The sequence below is a fragment of the Neoarius graeffei genome, chromosome 26 (genome assembly GCF_027579695.1).
Source record: "Neoarius graeffei isolate fNeoGra1 chromosome 26, fNeoGra1.pri, whole genome shotgun sequence".
Classification (NCBI taxonomy): domain Eukaryota; kingdom Metazoa; phylum Chordata; class Actinopteri; order Siluriformes; family Ariidae; genus Neoarius; species Neoarius graeffei.
In genome coordinates this window covers 11046505-11064695 of record NC_083594.1, presented here as the reverse complement: position 1 = coordinate 11064695, position 18191 = coordinate 11046505, and the positions used below count along the sequence as shown (strand labels likewise).

The 18191-nt window shown below is 48.5% G+C and overlaps 1 protein-coding gene across 1 annotated transcript in view; it reads right to left on the bottom strand.

Moving 5' to 3' along the window:
- LOC132874666 (zinc finger protein 271-like) overlaps positions 1-18191 on the bottom strand; it is a 73397-nt gene that overhangs the window by 42190 nt on the left and 13016 nt on the right. The window contains exon 2 of the mRNA XM_060911022.1: positions 9835-10006. Within this exon, the coding sequence (XP_060767005.1) occupies positions 9835-10006 (172 nt within the window). The remainder of the gene's footprint in view (positions 1-9834; positions 10007-18191) is intronic.

Sequence of the window (18191 nt, the reverse complement as noted above, 5' to 3'; positions counted from 1 at the left end):
GTTCAGCCATCATCCTTAATTTAAACACAAACATACGATGTTTGTGAAGAAAGGAAGTAAGAGCTGCAGATGGACAAATAAAATAAAATTAGCTCTCACAACCATAAACATTTCCATAATGCCAGTTAACCACACATGTGGACATTTATCAAATATTCACTCACATATAAATCAATCAAAGCACATGAAAAGCTAGAAAACCAGCATTAACACAACATTACAGCTTATCCATATAGCACCCTTTCGCATAAGCTAACCTTAGCATGGCTAATACAACAACGATATATCAGGGCTCGAAATTCGTATATTTTTTCACCAGCCAGCCGGACTGGTTACCTTCCAAAGTAACTAGCCAAACAGAAAATCAACTCGCCAAAATTTGTTCATATATGAATTTTATTCAGGGGTGAAAGTAATTTATTTCTTGCTGGGAGTAATATTTTGAGTCTGTGCGCGCGCGCCAAAAAATGCACTGTGGCAGCGGGGGCGTGGTCAAGCGCCGGTCTGTGACAGGAGGGCGGAGCCAGGGAAGGTGAGTGGCAGAATCACTACACCTGACGGTAATTAACCTGTGTTTGTGTGTCTTCCCAGTAGCCGCGCCCTATTTAAGGAGGCAGAGAGAGAGCAGAGGAGAGCTCTTCCCGGGACAAGAACACAGCGTGTGTGTATTTACCAGAATAAAGCCGTGTTGTTATACTGAAAAGTCTGGCAATAAAAGCCTATTCGTACCTGAAGCTTTGTCCTGCCGTCCTCTGTGCTCCACCCACACCTCAGAGAGCTCTACAGTGGTGCCGAAACCCGGGAGAAAGGTGGAGCACCACCCCGCAGCCCCATGGAATCCTCCCTGTTCGCGGACCTGGTCCACGCCCTCGCCACGGCTCAGCAAAGCCAGCACCAGGCGCTCGTCACGCTCCAAAAGGAGCAAGAACGGCGCTTCGAAGCCCTGGTGCTGGCCCAGCAGGAAGATCGCGAGGCGTTCCGGCATCTCCTCACGTCGGCGGCGTTCCAGCATCTCCTCACGTCGGTGGGGTCCACCAGCGCCCCGGCCGCGGGCCCGTCTCCCCTCACCGTGACCAAGATGGGCCCGCAGGACGACCCCAAGGCGTTCCTCACATTGTTCCAACAGGTCGCCGAAGCCTCGGGGTGGCCGATGGAGCAGCGCGCGGCACGCCTCCTCCCCCTCCTGATGGGAGAGGCACAGCTGGCCGCACTACAGCTCCCCGCCGACTGGCCTACGCGGACCTTTGCCGGGCCGTCCTCCAGCGCGTGGGGCGCACACCAGAACAACAGCGCCAGCGCTTCCGCGCGCTGCGGTTGGAGGAAGTCGGCCGGCCGTTCGCGTTCGGCCAGCAGCTCCAGGACGCCTGCTGGCGGTGGCTGAGGGCCGACGATCGCGACGCCGAGGGAATCAATCAGGTGGTGCTGGAGCAGTTCATCGCCCACTTACCACCCGGAACCGCGGAGTGGGTCCAGCGCCACCGCCCGGCGTCGCTGGATCAGGCAGTAGGACTGGCGGAGGATCATTTGGCGGCTGTTCCGGCGGCAGGACAACCGACGACGACATCTCTCCTCTCTCTCTTTCTCCCCTCCCTTCTGTGTCCCGTCCTCGCCCCATTCCCCCCACCACGGAGGCGGGGGCCGGCTCCACCACGGAGGCGGGGGCCGGCTCCACCACGGAGGCGGGGGCCGGCTCCACCACGGAGGCGGGGGCCGGCTCCACCACGGAGGCGGGGGCCGGCTCCACCCCAGCCGGCCCGCCGCACCCGTGGTGCCCTCCTGTTTCTCCCTTCTGTGTCTATCCCTCCCCCCCCTCAGGTGAGTGAGCCGCAGAGCACCGGTGCAGAGGGAAAGCCCGGGCCGGTTTGCTGGCGCTGCGGGGAGCCGGGCCACCTGCAACAAAAGTGCGCAGCAATGGAGGTGGGCGCGGTGGTACGGATCCCCGACGCGCCAGAAGCTGCCCTCGATCGGGCCGGAGCGCATCGCATACCGGTGAGTGTCCAAGGGGCTACATATCAGGTGTTGGTGGATTCTGGTTGCAGTCAGACCTCGATCCGCCAAAGCCTGGTGCAAGACGAGGCATTGGGGGGAGCACAGGGGGTGAAGGTGTTGTGTGTGCACGGGGATGTTCATGGCTACCCTTTGGTGTCGGTCCACATATATATTTCAGAGAGGAAAAATCTATAGTGAAGGTGGCGGTTAATCCTCGCCTTACCCACTCTAATTTTGGGGACTGATTGGCCGGGATTTCGGGGTTTAATGACGCGCCTAGTAAAGAGTGGGTCCTGCCATTTGACAGGGGGAGGTCCTGGTGTCGCTTTGGCTGGAGCTGCTGTCGCAGAGCCGTCTACGTCATCTCCGCGACAGAGTGAGGAGCCGCCGGATCCTCCTCTTTCTGTTGGGGAATCCCTCGCAGATTTCCATTTAGAACAATCCCGAGACAAGACTCTGCGACATGCGTTTGACCAAGTGAGAGTAATCGATGGTCAAACGCTCCAGCCGAACGCCACCCCCTCCTTCCCCTATTTTTCTATTATGAAGTATAGATTATACCGAGTGACGCAGGACACTCAGACGAAAGAGCAAGTCACACAGCTGTTAATTCCAAAGAGCCGCCGGGAATTGGTATTTCAGGCGGCTCACTTTAATCCCGTGGCTGGACACCTAGGGCAGGATAAGACACTAGCCCGGATAATGGCCCGATTCTATTGGCCGGGGATTCGCGGCGATGTCCGTAAGTGGTGTACAGCGTGCCGCGAATGCCAGTTAGTAAATCCAGCGGCCATTCCAAAAGCGCCTTTGCGCCCCCTACCATTAATCGAGACACCGTTCGAAAGAATTGGGATGGATCTCGTCGGGCCATTAGATCGGTCAACACGAGGGTACCGCTTTATATTGGTTCTGGTGGACTATGCAACGCGATACCCGGAAGCGGTGCCTCTTCGCATTATTTCAGCACGCAGTATTGCGGAGGCCCTCTTCCACGTCATCTCCCGGGTTGGAATCCCGAAAGAGATTCTGACTGACCAAGGCACCTCGTTTATGTCACGAACACTGAGCGAACTGTATGGGCTATTAGGTATTAAGCCGATCCGCACCAGCGTTCATCACCCACAAATGGACAGTTTAGTTGAACGGTTCAATCGCACCCTCAAGAATATAATTAAAAAATTCGTAAGTGAGGACGCACGTAACTGGGAAAAATGGCTCGAACCCTTGTTATTTGCAGTGAGAGAGGTCCCCCAAGCCTCCACGGGGTTCTCCCCGTTTGAATTGTTATACGGGCGTAAGCCGCGCGGCATTTTAGATGTGCTGCTAGAAAATTCGGAGGAGGGACCTTCACAGAGTAAAAACGAAATTCAGTACGTTATGGACCTGCGCGCAAAACTCCACACGCTCACCCACCTAACTCAGGAGAATTTGCGTCAGGCCCAGGAACGGCAAGCCCGCCTGTACAACAAGGGCACGTGCCTGAGAGAGTTCACTCCGGGAGATAAGGTACTCGTACTGTTGCCCACGTCGAGCTCCAAATTAATCGCCAAGTGGCAAGGACCCTTTGAGGTCACACGGCGAGTCGGGGACGTCGACTATGAGGTAAGGCGAACGGACAGGGAGGGGGCGCTACAGATCTACCACCTCAATCTGCTTAAACTCTGGAATGAGGAGGTCCCCGTGGCGTTGGTGTCGGTAGTTCCGGAGAAGGCGGAGCTGGGGCAGGAGGTTCAAAAAGGGACATTGGCATCACGTACCTCTCCGGTCCCCTGTGGAGACCACCTCTCCCCGACCCAACTCACGGAGGTCGCCCAGTTGCAGGCCGAGTTTTCGGATGTGTTCTCGCCCCTGCCCGGTCGCATTAACCTCATAGAACACCACATAGAGATGCCCCGGGGGTGGTAGTGCGTAGCCGCCCTTACAGGCTGCCCGAACACAAAAAAAAGGGGGTTCGGGAAGAACTTCAGACCATGCTCGAAATGGGCATCGTCGAGGAGTCCCACAGTGACTGGAGCAGCCCAGTGGTCTTGGTACCCAAGGCCGACAGGTCGGTCCGGTTCTGTGTGGACTATAGAAAAGTCAACGCGGTGTCTAAATTCGACGCGTACCCAATGACTCGTATTGACGAGCTGCTCGATCGACTAGGCACGGCTCGCTTTTACTCAACACTGGATTTGACGAAGGGATATTGGCAGATCCCCTTGACTCCATTATCCCGGGAGAAAACGGCCTTTTCCACACCGTTCGGCTTACACCAATTTGTCACACTTCCTTTTGGGCTGTTTGGGGCGCCCGCTACGTTTCAGCGGCTGATGGACAGGGTCCTCCGGCCCCACGCCACCTATGCGGCCGCATATCTTGATGACATTATCATTTATAGTAACGACTGGCAGCGGCACCTGCAACACCTGAGGGCTGTCCTTAGGTCGCTGAGGCGGGCGGGTCTCACTGCCAACCCGAAGAAGTGTGCGATTGGGCGGGTGGAAGTACAGTATCTGGGCTTCCACTTGGGCAACGGGCAGGTGCGTCCCCAAATTAATAAGACAGCAGCGATTGCGGCCTGCCCGAGGCCCAAGACCAAAAAGGGGGTGAGACAGTTCCTGGGGCTGGCTGGCTACTATCGTAGGTTTATACCTAATTATTCGGACGTCACCAGCCCGCTGACTGACCTCACTAAAAAGGGGGCGCCAGATCCGGTCCAGTGGAAGGAGCAGTACCAGCGGGCTTTCTCTGAGGTAAAGGCTGCACTGTGTGGGGGGCCACTATTACACTCCCCTGACTTTTCTCTCCCTTTTGTGTTGCAGACCGACGCGTCGGACAGAGGGCTGGGGGCAGTGTTGTCCCAGGAAGTGGAAGGGGAGGACTGCCCCATCCTGTACATTAGCAGGAAGCTGTCGGTGCATGAGGGGCGCTACAGCACTATTGAGAAGGAATGCCTGGCGATCAAGTGGACGGTCCTCGCCCTCCGTTACTACCTGCTGGGGCGCCCTTTCACCCTCTGTTCGGACCACGCGCCCCTCCAGTGGCTCCACCGCATGAAAGATGCCAACGCGCGGATCACCCGTTGGTATCTGGCGCTCCAACCCTTGAATTTCAAGGTGGTCCACAGGCCGGGGGCGCAGATGGTCGTGGCGGACTTCCTCTCCCGTCAAGGGGGGGGGGGGGGTCGGCTGCGGGCCAGACGGGCGCCCGGCCTGAGTCGGGCGGTGGGGGTATGTGGCAGCGGGGGCATGGTCAAGCGCCGGTCTGTGACAGGAGGGTGGAGCCAGGGAAGGTGAGTGGCAGAATCACTACACCTGACGGTAATTAACCTGAGTGTGTGTGTCTTCCCAGTAGCCGCACCCTATTTAAGGAGGCAGAGGGAGAGCAGAGGAGAGCTCTTCCCGGGACAACAACACAGCGTGTATGTGTGTGTATTTACCAGAATAAAGCTGTGATGTTATACTGAAAAGTCTGGCAATAAAAGCCTATTCGTACCTGAAGCTTTGTCCTGCCTTCCTCTGTGCTCCACCCACACCTCAGAGAGCTCTACATGCACCTAATGATTTATTATTGTCTACTTATCAAGCATTCACTAGGACTTCTTATCACTCAGTAGTACTAGTATAGTAGTTTTTTTTAAATCACACTATCACTCTTTCATCCACCTGTATCAGTTTTTGATTATAAATAAATTGCAAACACATCATTTCAACAGGGCGGCTCGGTGGTGTAGTGGTTAGCGCTGTCGCCTCACAGCAAGAAGGTCCTGGGTTCAAGCCCCGGGGCCGGCGAGGGCCTTTCTGTGTGGAGTTTGCATGTTCTCCCCGTGTCCGCGTGGGTTTCCTCCGGGTGCTCCGGTTTCCCCCACAGTCCAAAGACATGCAGGTTAGGTTAACAGGTGACTCTAAATTGACCGTAGATGTGAATGAGAGTGTGAATGGTTGTCTGTGTCTATATGTGTCAGCCCTGTAATGACCTGGCGACTTGTCCAGGGTGTACCCCGCCTTTCGCCCGTAGTCAGCTGGGATAGGCTCCAGCTTGCCTGCGACCCTGTAGAAGGATAAAGCGGCTAGAAATAATGAGATGAGATCATTTCAACAACTTTTTTTTTAGCTGAACAGTTGAAAACTAACTTTTCATTTTGGACATTCTGTCTACTAAAACACTTTGGATACCAGCTGCGCACGTTGGCGCAAGATGGTTAGTGCGTGGAGCCCACTGCTTATCTCACACGTTGTCTGTCGAGTGAAACACGGAAGGAATTCACTTCAGACATAATTCAGAGACAGGTCAGAATGAGTTATATGCAATACATATATTGAGGAAAACGTGTTGCTTTTGGTAAACTGACGTTAGCAGGTGTGTTGTTACGCTGAAAGTGCATTTTTTTTTTTTCAGCAACAGTATATTTTTCTTTCCGGTACGGCCAAATCTTTTAGTGGTACGCCGGACCGGCCAGGACCGGCTTACTTTCACCCCTGATTTTACTTCTCTCAAAAATAACACAAATGAGAGTAGTTACGATTAGACAGGTCGTGACAGGGGATAATCAGAAAAAATTTGGGGTCAGAATTTTTATTGTTGATTATAGTTCTGTAAACAATCCAGAATTTAGTTCAATTTGGGGACAGTCAAAATTTTCAATATGGCCACCAAAATCCAAGATGGCCGATTTTCGCTAAAACTTCTCATTTTTTCAAACAATAATTTATATTTTGCCATATTTTAACAGGGTATGGGGGCCTTATATGATTCCTGAACATTTTATAATATTGTATAATAATTATTAGGCCTATAGCAAAACTTAGTCATCAAATTTGTAATTGTGGAAATAGTTTCACTTTCACTTTAGGGTGAGCATGTGAGCATAGGGTGAGCAATGATAACATCTTTAAGTTCAATGACATGGACAGTCTGGGCCCTATAATGTTAGATACCCTACCTTTGCAAGGCCCCATGGAACGACCTGTATGGCTCATCTTTGTAAACTCCATCACATTCAGACCACAGTTTTGCAGTCTCTTTTAGGGTCTGAAAGCCAGTCTGCTGAATAGGTTTTACATCCTTTCCAGACAATTCACAGTTGCAGAGTAAGCATTTCTCCTCAGGAGACAGAGATAAAAATGGTCCAGATGATAGCACTGTTTTGCTGAAACATGGAAAATGCACCCTCTCAAAAATGCAATATTGATAGGCCTACAAATCAGTATGTAATAAAAATGTTTACCTTATTAGATTAATATAATTTTAACTTCATACATATACACCTGTGTGTACAAGCCTATTTATAGGCCTACAAAGAACTCTAAGAGAACAGGCCTGAAAATGAAAATTTTCCAGACCAGGGTCCCCCAGGTGGCTAACCCCACCTAGATCTGGGCATATACAAATGTTAATAATACTTTCTTACCTTTTAAATCGCCATCATGTGGTTGCTATTGCATATCTTAGAGGAAAGTTTCGAATTCGCCCTCACTAGACAATATATAGCAAACTGTGCAGCGTCTTTAAGTCCACTTCACGCCGTAACTGTCACAGGTAGGCTATCTAACATTATAGGGCCCAGACTGTCCATGTCATTGAACTTAAAGATGTTATCATTGCTCACCCTATGCTCACATGCTCACCCTAAAGTGAAAGTGAAACTATTTCCACAATTACAAATTTGATGACTAAGTTTTGCTATAGGCCTAATAATTATTATACAATATTATAAAATGTTCAGGAATCATATAAGGCCCCCATACCCTGTTAAAATATGGCAAAATATAAATTATTGTTTGAAAAAATGAGAAGTTTTAGCGAAAATCGGCCATCTTGGATTTTGGCGGCCATATTGAAAATTTTGACTGTCCCCAAATTGAAATAAATTCTGGATTGTTTACAGAACTATAATCAACAATAAAAATTCTGACCCCAAATTTTTTCTGATTATCCCCTGTCATGACCTGTCTACATTGTTCATGACTAATGTGCATTTATTTAAAGAGCCGGAGTATTCGGATACTGTTGTTCAATACATAAATGAGAACAACACATAGCACCATAATATAATAATCAACAAATAATAAATATATTGGACTTTTTCTCCCCCCGGTCTGCAGGTTGGAATGTCTGTAAACCAATCAGGATGCTCTTTGTCTAGCATGCACTTCATGAACAGGAACACACGCAGTCTCCCTCGCACACTCAGTCATATACACGATACAGACATTGTTTCGCGTGCACGCTCTTGCTCGCTTGCTCTAGATTCCGGGAGATATTCACCAATTTGCGGGCATCAGGGAGCAGTGTTGCCAGATACTGCTGATGTTTTCCAGCCCAAAATATGTTCAAAACCCACCAAAATGCACTTAAAACTGCCCAATCTGGCAACACTGTCAGGGAGCCACTATCGATATGCGGGAGACTCGGAACTTCCGGGAGATTTGGGATGTTTGTTATATGCATGCGCAGTAGTGAAAAAAACGACAGCCTGATGAACAGGGACACGGCACGCGCTTAATATGTGGCGGCTTTAGTTGACGGTATGTCTGAATCTTCGCTTCACATATCTTCTTTTTATTTTCAACTAGCCAGCCGGGCTGGCTAGCGACAGGAATTACTTGCCAAATGAGAAATTAAGTCGCCTCGGGCGACCGGACCACCGCAAATTTCGAGCCCTGTATATGTAAACACCCTTTCGGCAGTTAATTAGGATAACGCATCACAGCAAACAGTCATAAAACAAGTTGAAACACACACAATACCTTGTTCCCATTTCCAGCTAGGCATTAATTATCCATAATGAAACTTTACATTGCAAGGCAACGTCTTCAAAACACCTTTTCCTTCCGTACACACTTCAATTAGCTGCCGTTCACGTGTGAACACCTATGGCCAAGTTGCTGACTCTCAGATGAGAGTACGCCAGAAGGGCTTCAAAATAAAAGACCCGAAAACGTAAAAGGCACTAACAAAAATAAAACTTGCAGGAAGTAGTTAACTTGCTTATATACCGTCAATAAGAGTCATTTACACACAGCATGAGCTTCAGTTGAAAAAGAGGAGTTTGATGCCTTTACATGTCTTGGAGGAAGTACGTTAGCCTTCACTCACATGGTTAGAGAGACCTGGCTAGTGGGTGGATACTAGCAGGTGACCACACTGGACAAAAAACAGGTGGAAGAAAGAGGAAAACAAAACAAAAAACTATAATCTTCTAATGTGGTGAAGACGTTAGGACACATTTAACATTTATGGAAGGAGACCCAGATATCAGTCAGTAAGTTTCCCCAAGATGGAAGAATCTTCAAGACAGAGGACTTTGTGCTTTCTGGTTTCTCAGTCACACAACATCCCACTTTTTTTTTTTGGTCTCAGAATAAAACACAGGAGTGGCTGGAGAGAATGACAGACATTAGGCCACATTAAATGTAAACAGAAACAAATTAAACATTCATTCAATGTGTCATTCATTAATAAATTAAAAATTGCAATAACAAGCAAATCACTATGGTTTGAGGGGAATCCTACACTTTGGGCCATGCTGTTATATGAAAATCACGCGGCATAGATTTTTACACACACCCATCGTGTGATATTCCATACTTTTTTTGTTCAGGTTAACATCAGTTTATAATGACTAAAGTATTTTAAATAAGTAAGTTTCTCTCACTCCTCGCTACCATGTTACACGCTCTATAAACAAAGTTCATACTTTAAATCAGTAAAAAATCTAAAGGTCACAATTTGTTGATTAAAATAAGAGAGACTGAGGCTACATCCCAAATGTACTGTATTGCACTTTTAGTGCACCAGATAGTGTGCAGGGTAGAATAAACAGTGAGTGTTACTGGCCACCAGAGTGGCCTAATGTCTTACAGAGATAGTCTTTATCGTCAGGATCTTCCACTTTAACGGAGAGACCTTCAGGTGGGTTGTCGAGATCGTCTCCATAGTTGTAGATATTCAGCTCCAGCGTCTCCTCTTTCTTCACACAGGCTTCTGAGGTCTCTCCATCCATGGATGTCTCGGTTTTCATGTCCTCACACAGCTAAAGATCAAACAACAAACCTGTTAGGGCGGGACGGTATCCATCCCACTCAGGAAGGTGCTGCTCTCATTTCTCACAGCATAGCTCATAGTTTCAGAACAGGCCTAGTTAATCTGCGACAATCCAGTGCCAAGGCCAGGGAGCAGACAGACAGACTAAACTGTCTGCCTGCTACCTGCACAGAGTCATCACACAGGTACCATTACATTGAAGCATGAACTGTTAATGAACTTCTGACTGATCTCACACAGACACACACAACCCCGATTCCAAAAAAGTTAGGACAAAGTACAAATTGTAAATAAAAACAATGCAATGATGTGGAAGTTTCAAAATTCCATATTTTATTCAGAATCGAACATAGATGACATATCAAAGGTTTAAACTGAGAAAATGTTTCATTTAAAGAGAAAAATTAGGTGATTTTAAATTTCATGACAACAACACATCTCAAAAAAGTCGGGACAAGGCCATGTTTACCACTGAGAGACATCCCCTTTTCTCTTTATAACAGTCTGTAAACGTCTGGGGACTGAGGAGACAAGTTGCTCAAGTTTAGGGAGAGGAATGTTAACCCATTCTTGTCTCATGTAGGATTCTAGTTGCTCAATTGTCTTAGGTCTTTTTTGTCGTATCTTCCGTTTTATGATGCGCCAAATGTTTTCTATGGGTGAAAGATCTGGACTGCAGGCTGGCCAGTTCAGTACCCGGACCCTTCTTCTATGCAGCCATGATGCTGTAATTGATGCAGTATGTGGTTTGGCATTGTCATGTTGGAAAATGCAAGGTCTTCCCTGAAAGAGACGTCATCTGGATGGGAGCATATGTTGCTCTAGAACCTGGATATACGTTTCAGCATTGATGGTGTCTTTCCAGATGTGTAAGCTGCCCATGCCACACGCACTAATGCAACCCCATAACATCAGAGATGCAGGCTTCTGAACTGAGCGCTGATAACAACTTGGGTCGTCCTTCTCCTCTTTAGTCCGAATGACACGGTGTCCCTGATTTCCATAAAGAGCTTCAAATTTTGATTCGTCTGACCACAATAGTTTTCCACTTTGCCACAGTCCATTTTAAATGAGCCTTGACCCAGAGAAGACGTCTGCGCTTCTGGATCATGTTTAGATACGGCTGCTTCTTTGAACTATAGAGTTTTAGCTGGCAACGGCAGCTGGCACGGTGAATTGCGTTCACAGATAACGTTCTCTGGAAATATTCCTGAGCCCATTTTGTGATTTCCAGTACAGAAGCATGCCTGTATGTGATGCAGTGCCGTCTAAGGGCCCGAAGATCACGGGCACCCGGTATGGTTTTCCGGCCTTGACCCTTACACACAGAGATTCTCCCAGATTCTCTGAATCTTTTGATGATATTATGCACTGGAGATGATGATATGTTCAAACTCTCTGCAATTTTACACTGTCGAACTCCTTTCTGATATTGCTCCACTATTTGTCGGCGCAGAATTAGGGGGATTGGTGATCCTCTTCCCATCTTTACTTCTGAGAGCCGCTGCCACTCCAAGATGCTCTTTTTTATGCCCAGTCATGTTAATGACCTACTGCCAATTGACCTGAGAAGTTGCAATTTAGTCCTCCAGCTGTTCCTTTTTTGTACCTTTAACTTTTCCAGCCTCTTATTGCCCCTGTCCCAACGTTTTTGAGATGTGTTGCTGCCATGAAACTTCAAATGAGCCAATATTTGGCATGAAATTTCAAAATGTCTCACTTTCAACATTTGATATGTCGTCCATGTTCTATTGTGAATACAATATCAGTTTTTAAGATTTGTAAATTTTTGCATTCCGTTTTTATTTACAATTTGTACTTTGTCCCAACTTTTTTGGAATCAGGGTTGTACATATTCTTTCTGCAAACTTAATTCATACATTTAAGTTTTCTTTTCCTTTAAATATGTTTTACTCTTAATCTAGTCCATTTAATAAAGTGCCAAAATTTAAACTTTAATATGCAGTTGCCTTACTTTTCTTTTCAGTGTATTAGTTATACATATGTTATGGTAATTGCATCAGAAACATTCTAAAATTAGTTATAGTAATACAGCAACTTATTTTAAGGCGGCAGTTCTTGGGTTCAGATCCCTTTGTGATCAACAGGAGGTCATGATGATCGATTCTCTTCATTGGATTGCATAAGATGGAGCAAACCACTGTTCATATTTTCATGCGCATTTTTGTTACAACACTACTTGATCATAGATAATTAAGGTATCCCGTAGATTTTTCAATCTATCATATACCCAAGTAATCGATAACAAAACAGTTTAACTTGCATATTGAACTTTAAGGTGAAATTTCAAATGTGTATACATTAATACTATTTAGGTCAGAAATCATTGAAACACTGGTAAAATCTATCCTATAAATCAATGATTCTCAAACTGTGGTACGCGGGCTCCATTCGAGTGGTACGCCAAAGAATTACTTCATTAAATATAAATAAAAAAATAAATAAAACGACCGCATGGGTTTCCTCCGGGTGCTCCGGTTTCCCCCACAGTCCAAAGACATGCAGGTTAAGTTAACTGGTGACTCTAAATTGACCGTAAGTGCGAATGAGAGTGTGAATGGTTGTCTATGTGTCAGCCCTGTGATGACCTGGCGACTTGTCCAGGGTGTACCCTGCATTTCGCCCGTAGTCAGCTGGGATAGGCTCGAGCTTGCCTGCGACCCTGTAGAACAGGATATAGTGGCTAGAGATGATATGAAAATAAAACGTGAAATACTATCTATAATATCTGAATGGATGAAAATATCAACCGATGACAAGAAAATGAAAGGAGATACAAATTAAGTTAATAATTTAAAAAAAAAAAGTTTGCAAGTGCTTCTGGGTAGCCATACGTAGCATACGTACGCATTCCCGCCGGTTCTGCTGACAGACGGTTATCCGCCATTGGTAGCTACAGACGAGGCTGTGATAGGAAAAGGTGGAGGTGGCTTTGCTAATTATGACGATGTGGCAGCGGGGGCGTGGCCAAGCAGCAGTCTGTGAATAGAGAGCGGGGTCAGGGAAGGTAAGTGGCCAAGTCATTACACCTGGTGTCAATTGTGTGTTTGTTTGTTGCAGGGATGGAGTATAAAAGGAGGGGGAGAGCAGAGTCTCCCCAGACCAGAACGCATGTGTGATTGTGTGAGTGAGAGAAGCTGAAAAGCTGATGTAAATAAGCAAAATAAAAAGTGTCTGTGTGAACACCAACTCTCGCCTGCTGTGCTTCTGTGCTCCACCCACATCAGGGATTACTACAGTGGTGCCGAAACCCGGGAGATACAGAAGGGAACCACCCCATGGAGTCCTCCCCATTCGAAGAGCTCATCCTTGCCCTCGCTACTGCCCAGCAGAACCAGCATCAAGCGCTGATCACCCTCCCGAAGGAGCAGCAGCAGCAGCGCTTCGAAGCCTTGATACTGGCCCAGCAGGAAGATCGCCAGGCGTTCCGGCACCTGCTCACGTCAGCAGGGCTGTCGGCCACCGCTGTTGCTACACTCACAGCGGTCTCAAAAGTAGCCGGTCACAGGCGGCTGTAGCTTGTTATGCCGCCGGCTATTGTCAGTCGAGTCACAAAATTTAATATTAAATATTTCTGACAGCAAAAAAAGTTGTGAACGTAAATTACATCCACTATGTCATGTATGTCCGTTGCCGCGTCAACTGTGTTTACATCCTCGAGTCATGAGTGCAGCCATTACTGCTGCCTGTGTTGCCAGATTGGGAGGTTTCCCGCCCAATTTGGGCGGTTTTAAGGGCATTTTGGCGGGTTTTGAACATATTTTGGGCTGTAAAACGTCAGCAGTATCTGGCAACATATTTCTTTACTTAATACAAGAAATTAATGGATGCCAACGTTTTTGCCAAAATGGTATTTTATTTTCCATTGTTTAGGCAGCTTCAGCATCATACTGTGAGATTCTGTTCAAATTGTTTATCTTCTATGAAGACTGAGCCATTTATTTTATTAGTTTATAATTATTGTTTAATTTAGTCTTCAGGAGAGACTGCCTGCACACAGTACTAGTATTAATAGTTTTTTTTCTTACATGAAAGCTGAGGCATTTATATTATATTTTAAGGTAACTTCATGTTGTGCTGTGAGGTTCTCTGCACTTTAACTTTTGAACCAACAGGTGCATTTGGATAAGTAAAGCCTATTTTTCTGCATTTTTGTAGTCCTGGTAATCTTTTATATTGGTAAAGTTGTTTATAGGACCATTTCTCAGTGTCTGTTTTTTTTTATCAATAATTTTTCAGTAATAACTTAATATTTAACATATCACTCAATTTTAAACAACCCTCGCGCCTCCCCCATGGCTTGCCCCCATAGTCTCCAAAATTTCTGTGAGAAACACTGGCGTGCGTAACAACGCTAATCAAGCTTAAGCTAGACGACCCAACTCAAATACCCGTCCCGGGTAAATGTTATCCCAATTTTAGATGGCCTGTTCCAAACCATCCCACCCCATGAAAAATTCATACTTGCATCTATCTATCTATCTATCTATCTATCTATCTATCTATCTATCTATCTATCTATCTATCTATCCCTGCATGCTTTGCGTGCATTATGTCTGCCGCTGGAAGACATTTTACACCCTGCTGGAAATTATTTGTACCCTGCTATTCTCCGAAACTTTGAAGCCCCTGCCCTCACGACGACCGGAAGCGTTCCTCGCTCTCTTTGAGCAGGCAGCCGAGGCGTGGGGGTGGCCACAGGAGCAGCGCGCCGCCTCCTGCTCCTGACTGGCGAGGCGCAGCTCGCAGCGCAGCAGCTCCCTGCTGACAACCGACTGGTCTACACCGACTGGTCTACGCCGACCTAAAGAAAGCCAATCTGCAGCAGCTCGGCCGCTCCCCGGAGCAGCAACATCGTCAGCGCTTCTGGATGGTGGCACTGGAGGAGGTCGGCTGGCCATTTGCATTCGGTCAGCAACTCCGGGACGCCTGCCGGCGGTGGGTGAGGGCGGAAGACCGCGACGCCGAGATCATCAATCTGGCGGCACTGGAGCAGTTTATCCCTCAACTTCCAGAAAGAACGGCAGAATGGGTCCAGTGTCATCGTCCGGCGTCACTGGATCGAGCCATTGAGCTGGCGGAGGACCATCTGGAGGCGACTCCGACGGCAGGCAGACGAGGCATCTCCCCTCACTTCTCTTTTCCCTCTCTCTCTCCCCTGTCTCTTGTCCCCCTCTCCACCCCGTTCCCCTGCCAAGAAGGCGGTGGCTGGCTCCTCCCCAGCCGGCCCGTCGCACCCGTGGTGTCCTCCCACCAGATGGAGATGCTCCGATTCCCCGGTGGGGAATCGGAGCATCTCCAGAGTCAGAGCTTCACAAGGGAGATGGGTGCTGTCATCCGGATCCCCGACGTGCCAGAAACTGCCCCCGATCGGGCCAGAACGTATCGCATACTGGTGAGTATTCAAGGGGATACATATCACGCTTTGGTGGATTCCGGTTGTAATCAGACCTCAATTCACCAACGCCTGGTGCAAGGTGAGGCATTGGGGGGAGCATAAGCGGTGAAGGTGTGTGCACATGGAGATGTCCACCATTACCCACTAGTGTCTGTCCATATTCTATTCCGGGGCCAAACACATAGACTAAAGGCGGTGGTTAATCCTCGTCTTACCCACTCGTTGATTTTGGGTACTGATTGGCCGGGATTTAAAGATCTAATGGAGTATTTAACACGTAGTGGGTCCTGCCCTAGTAGGTCACGGGAAGATCCCGGTGTGGCATTGGCTGGAGAAGCTGTCACAGAGCCGTCTACGTCAACACCGCGTCAGAGTGAGGAGCAACCCACTCCTCCTCCCTCTCTCGGGGATTTCCTTGGGGATTTCCCGGTAGAGCAGTCGTGAGACGAGACTCCGCGGCATGCATTTGACAAAGTGAGAGTAATCGATGGTCAAACTCTTCAGCCACGCGCGGCACCGACCTTCCCCTATTTTGCCATTATGAAAGAGAGATTGTATTGAGTGACGCAGGACACTCAAACTCAGGAACAAGTAACCCACTTGTTAATCCCAAAGAGTCGTAGGGAACTCGTGTTCCATGCGGCTCACTTTAATCCCATGGCTGAACACTTGGGGCAAGACAAAACACTAGCCCAAATAACGGCCCGGTTCTATAGGCCAAGGATTCGTGGGGATGTCCGTCGGTGGTGTACAGCGTGCCGTACAGCGTGCCGTGAATGCCAATTAGTAAATCCTGCGGCCGCTCCAAAAGCGCGGCTGCGCCCTCTTCCTCTAATCGAGACCCCATTTGAGCGAATCGGGATGGATCTCGTTGGGCCATTACATCGGTCAGCACGGGGATATCACTTTTAGTTCTAGTAGACTATGCAACGCGATATCCGGAAGCAGTGCCTCTCCGCAATATCTCAGCACGCAGTATTGCGGAAGCGCTCTTCCGCTTTATCTCCCGGGTCGGGATTCCGAAAGAAATCCTGACAGACCAAGGCACCTCGTTTATGTCACGCACACTGCGCGAGCTGTATGGGTTACTGGGGATCAAGTCTATCCACGCCAGTGTCTATCACTCACAAACGGATGGATTAGTAGAGCGATTTAACCAGACACTCAAAAACATAATCCGGAAACTCGTTAGTGAAGATGCGCGTAATTGGGATAAGTGGCTCGAACCCGTTATTCGCAGTACGAGAGGTCCCGCAAGCCTCCATAGGATTTTCTCCCTTTGAATTATCATATGGGCGTAAGCCGCGTGGCATTCTGGATGGGCTGTGGGAAAATTGGGAGGAGGGACCTTCACGGAGTAAAAATGAAATACAGTACGTTCTTGGCCTGCGTGCAAAACTCCACACCCTCACGCACCTAACCCAAGAGAATTTGCAGCAGGCACAAGAACATCAAAGCCGGCTGTATGACAGGGGCACGCACCTTAGAGAGTTCATGCCGGGAGACAAAGTACTTGTATTATTGCCCACGTCGAGTTCTAAATTAGTCGCCAAGTGGCAAGGGCCCTTCGAGGTCACACGGCGAGTCGGGGACGTCGACTATGAGGTGAAACGAACGGATAGGGGTGGGGCACTGCAAGTCTACCACCTCAACCTTTTAAAACGCGGAAATGAGGGGGTCCCCGTGGCGTTGGCGGCGGTAGTCCCAGAGAAGGCGGAGCTGGGGCCAGAGGTAAAAAAAGATAACATCTCGGACCACTCCAGTCCCTTGTGGAGACCACCTCTCGCTGACCCAACTCACGGAGGTAGCCAAGTTGCAGAAGGAATTTTCCGACGTGTTCTCGCCCCTTCCGGGTCGTACCCACCTCATAAAACACCACATCTAAACGCTCCCGAGGGTGGTAGTGCGTAGCCACCCTTACCGCTTGCCCGAACAAAAGAGGTGGTTCGGGACGAACTCAAGGCCATGCTCGAAATGGGCATAATCGAGGAGTCCCACAGTGACTGGAGCAGCCCAGTGGTCCTGGTTCCCAAGACCGATAGGTCAGTCCGGTTCTGTGTGGACTATAGAAGGTCAACGCAGTGTCTAAATTTGACACGTACCCAATGCCTCGCATTGAGGAGTTGCTTGATCGGTTAGGCGCTGCTCACTTTTATTCGACACTGGATCTAACAAAAGGATATTGGCAGATCCCCTTGACTCCTCTATCCCGAGAGAAAACAGCCTTTTCCACACCGTTTGGCTTACACCAATTCGTCACGCTCCCTTTTGGGTTGTTTGGGGCGCCCACTACGTTCCAGCGGCTTATGGACAGGGTCCTCCGCCCTCATGCTGCCTACGCGGCCGCCTATCTAGGTGACATAATCTACAGTCATGATTTGCCGCGACACTTGGAACACCTGAGGGCTGTTCTAAAGTTGCTGAGGCGGGCGGGCCTCACAGCTAACCCAAAAAAGTGTGCAATTGGGCGGATGGAAGTACGGTATCTGGGGTTCCACTTGGGACATGGACAGGTGTGTCCCCAAATTAACCAGACTGCAGCGATTGCGGCCTGCCCGAGGCCCAAGACCAAAAGGGAGGTGAGGCGGTTCTTGGGGCTAGCTGGCTATTATCGTAGGTTTCTACCTAACTATTCGGACGTCACCAGCCCGCAAACCAACCTCACTAAAAAGGGGGCTCCAGATCCGGTCCAGTGGATGGAGCAGTGCCAACAGGCCTTCTCTGAGGTAAAAGCTGCACTGTCTGGGGGGCCACT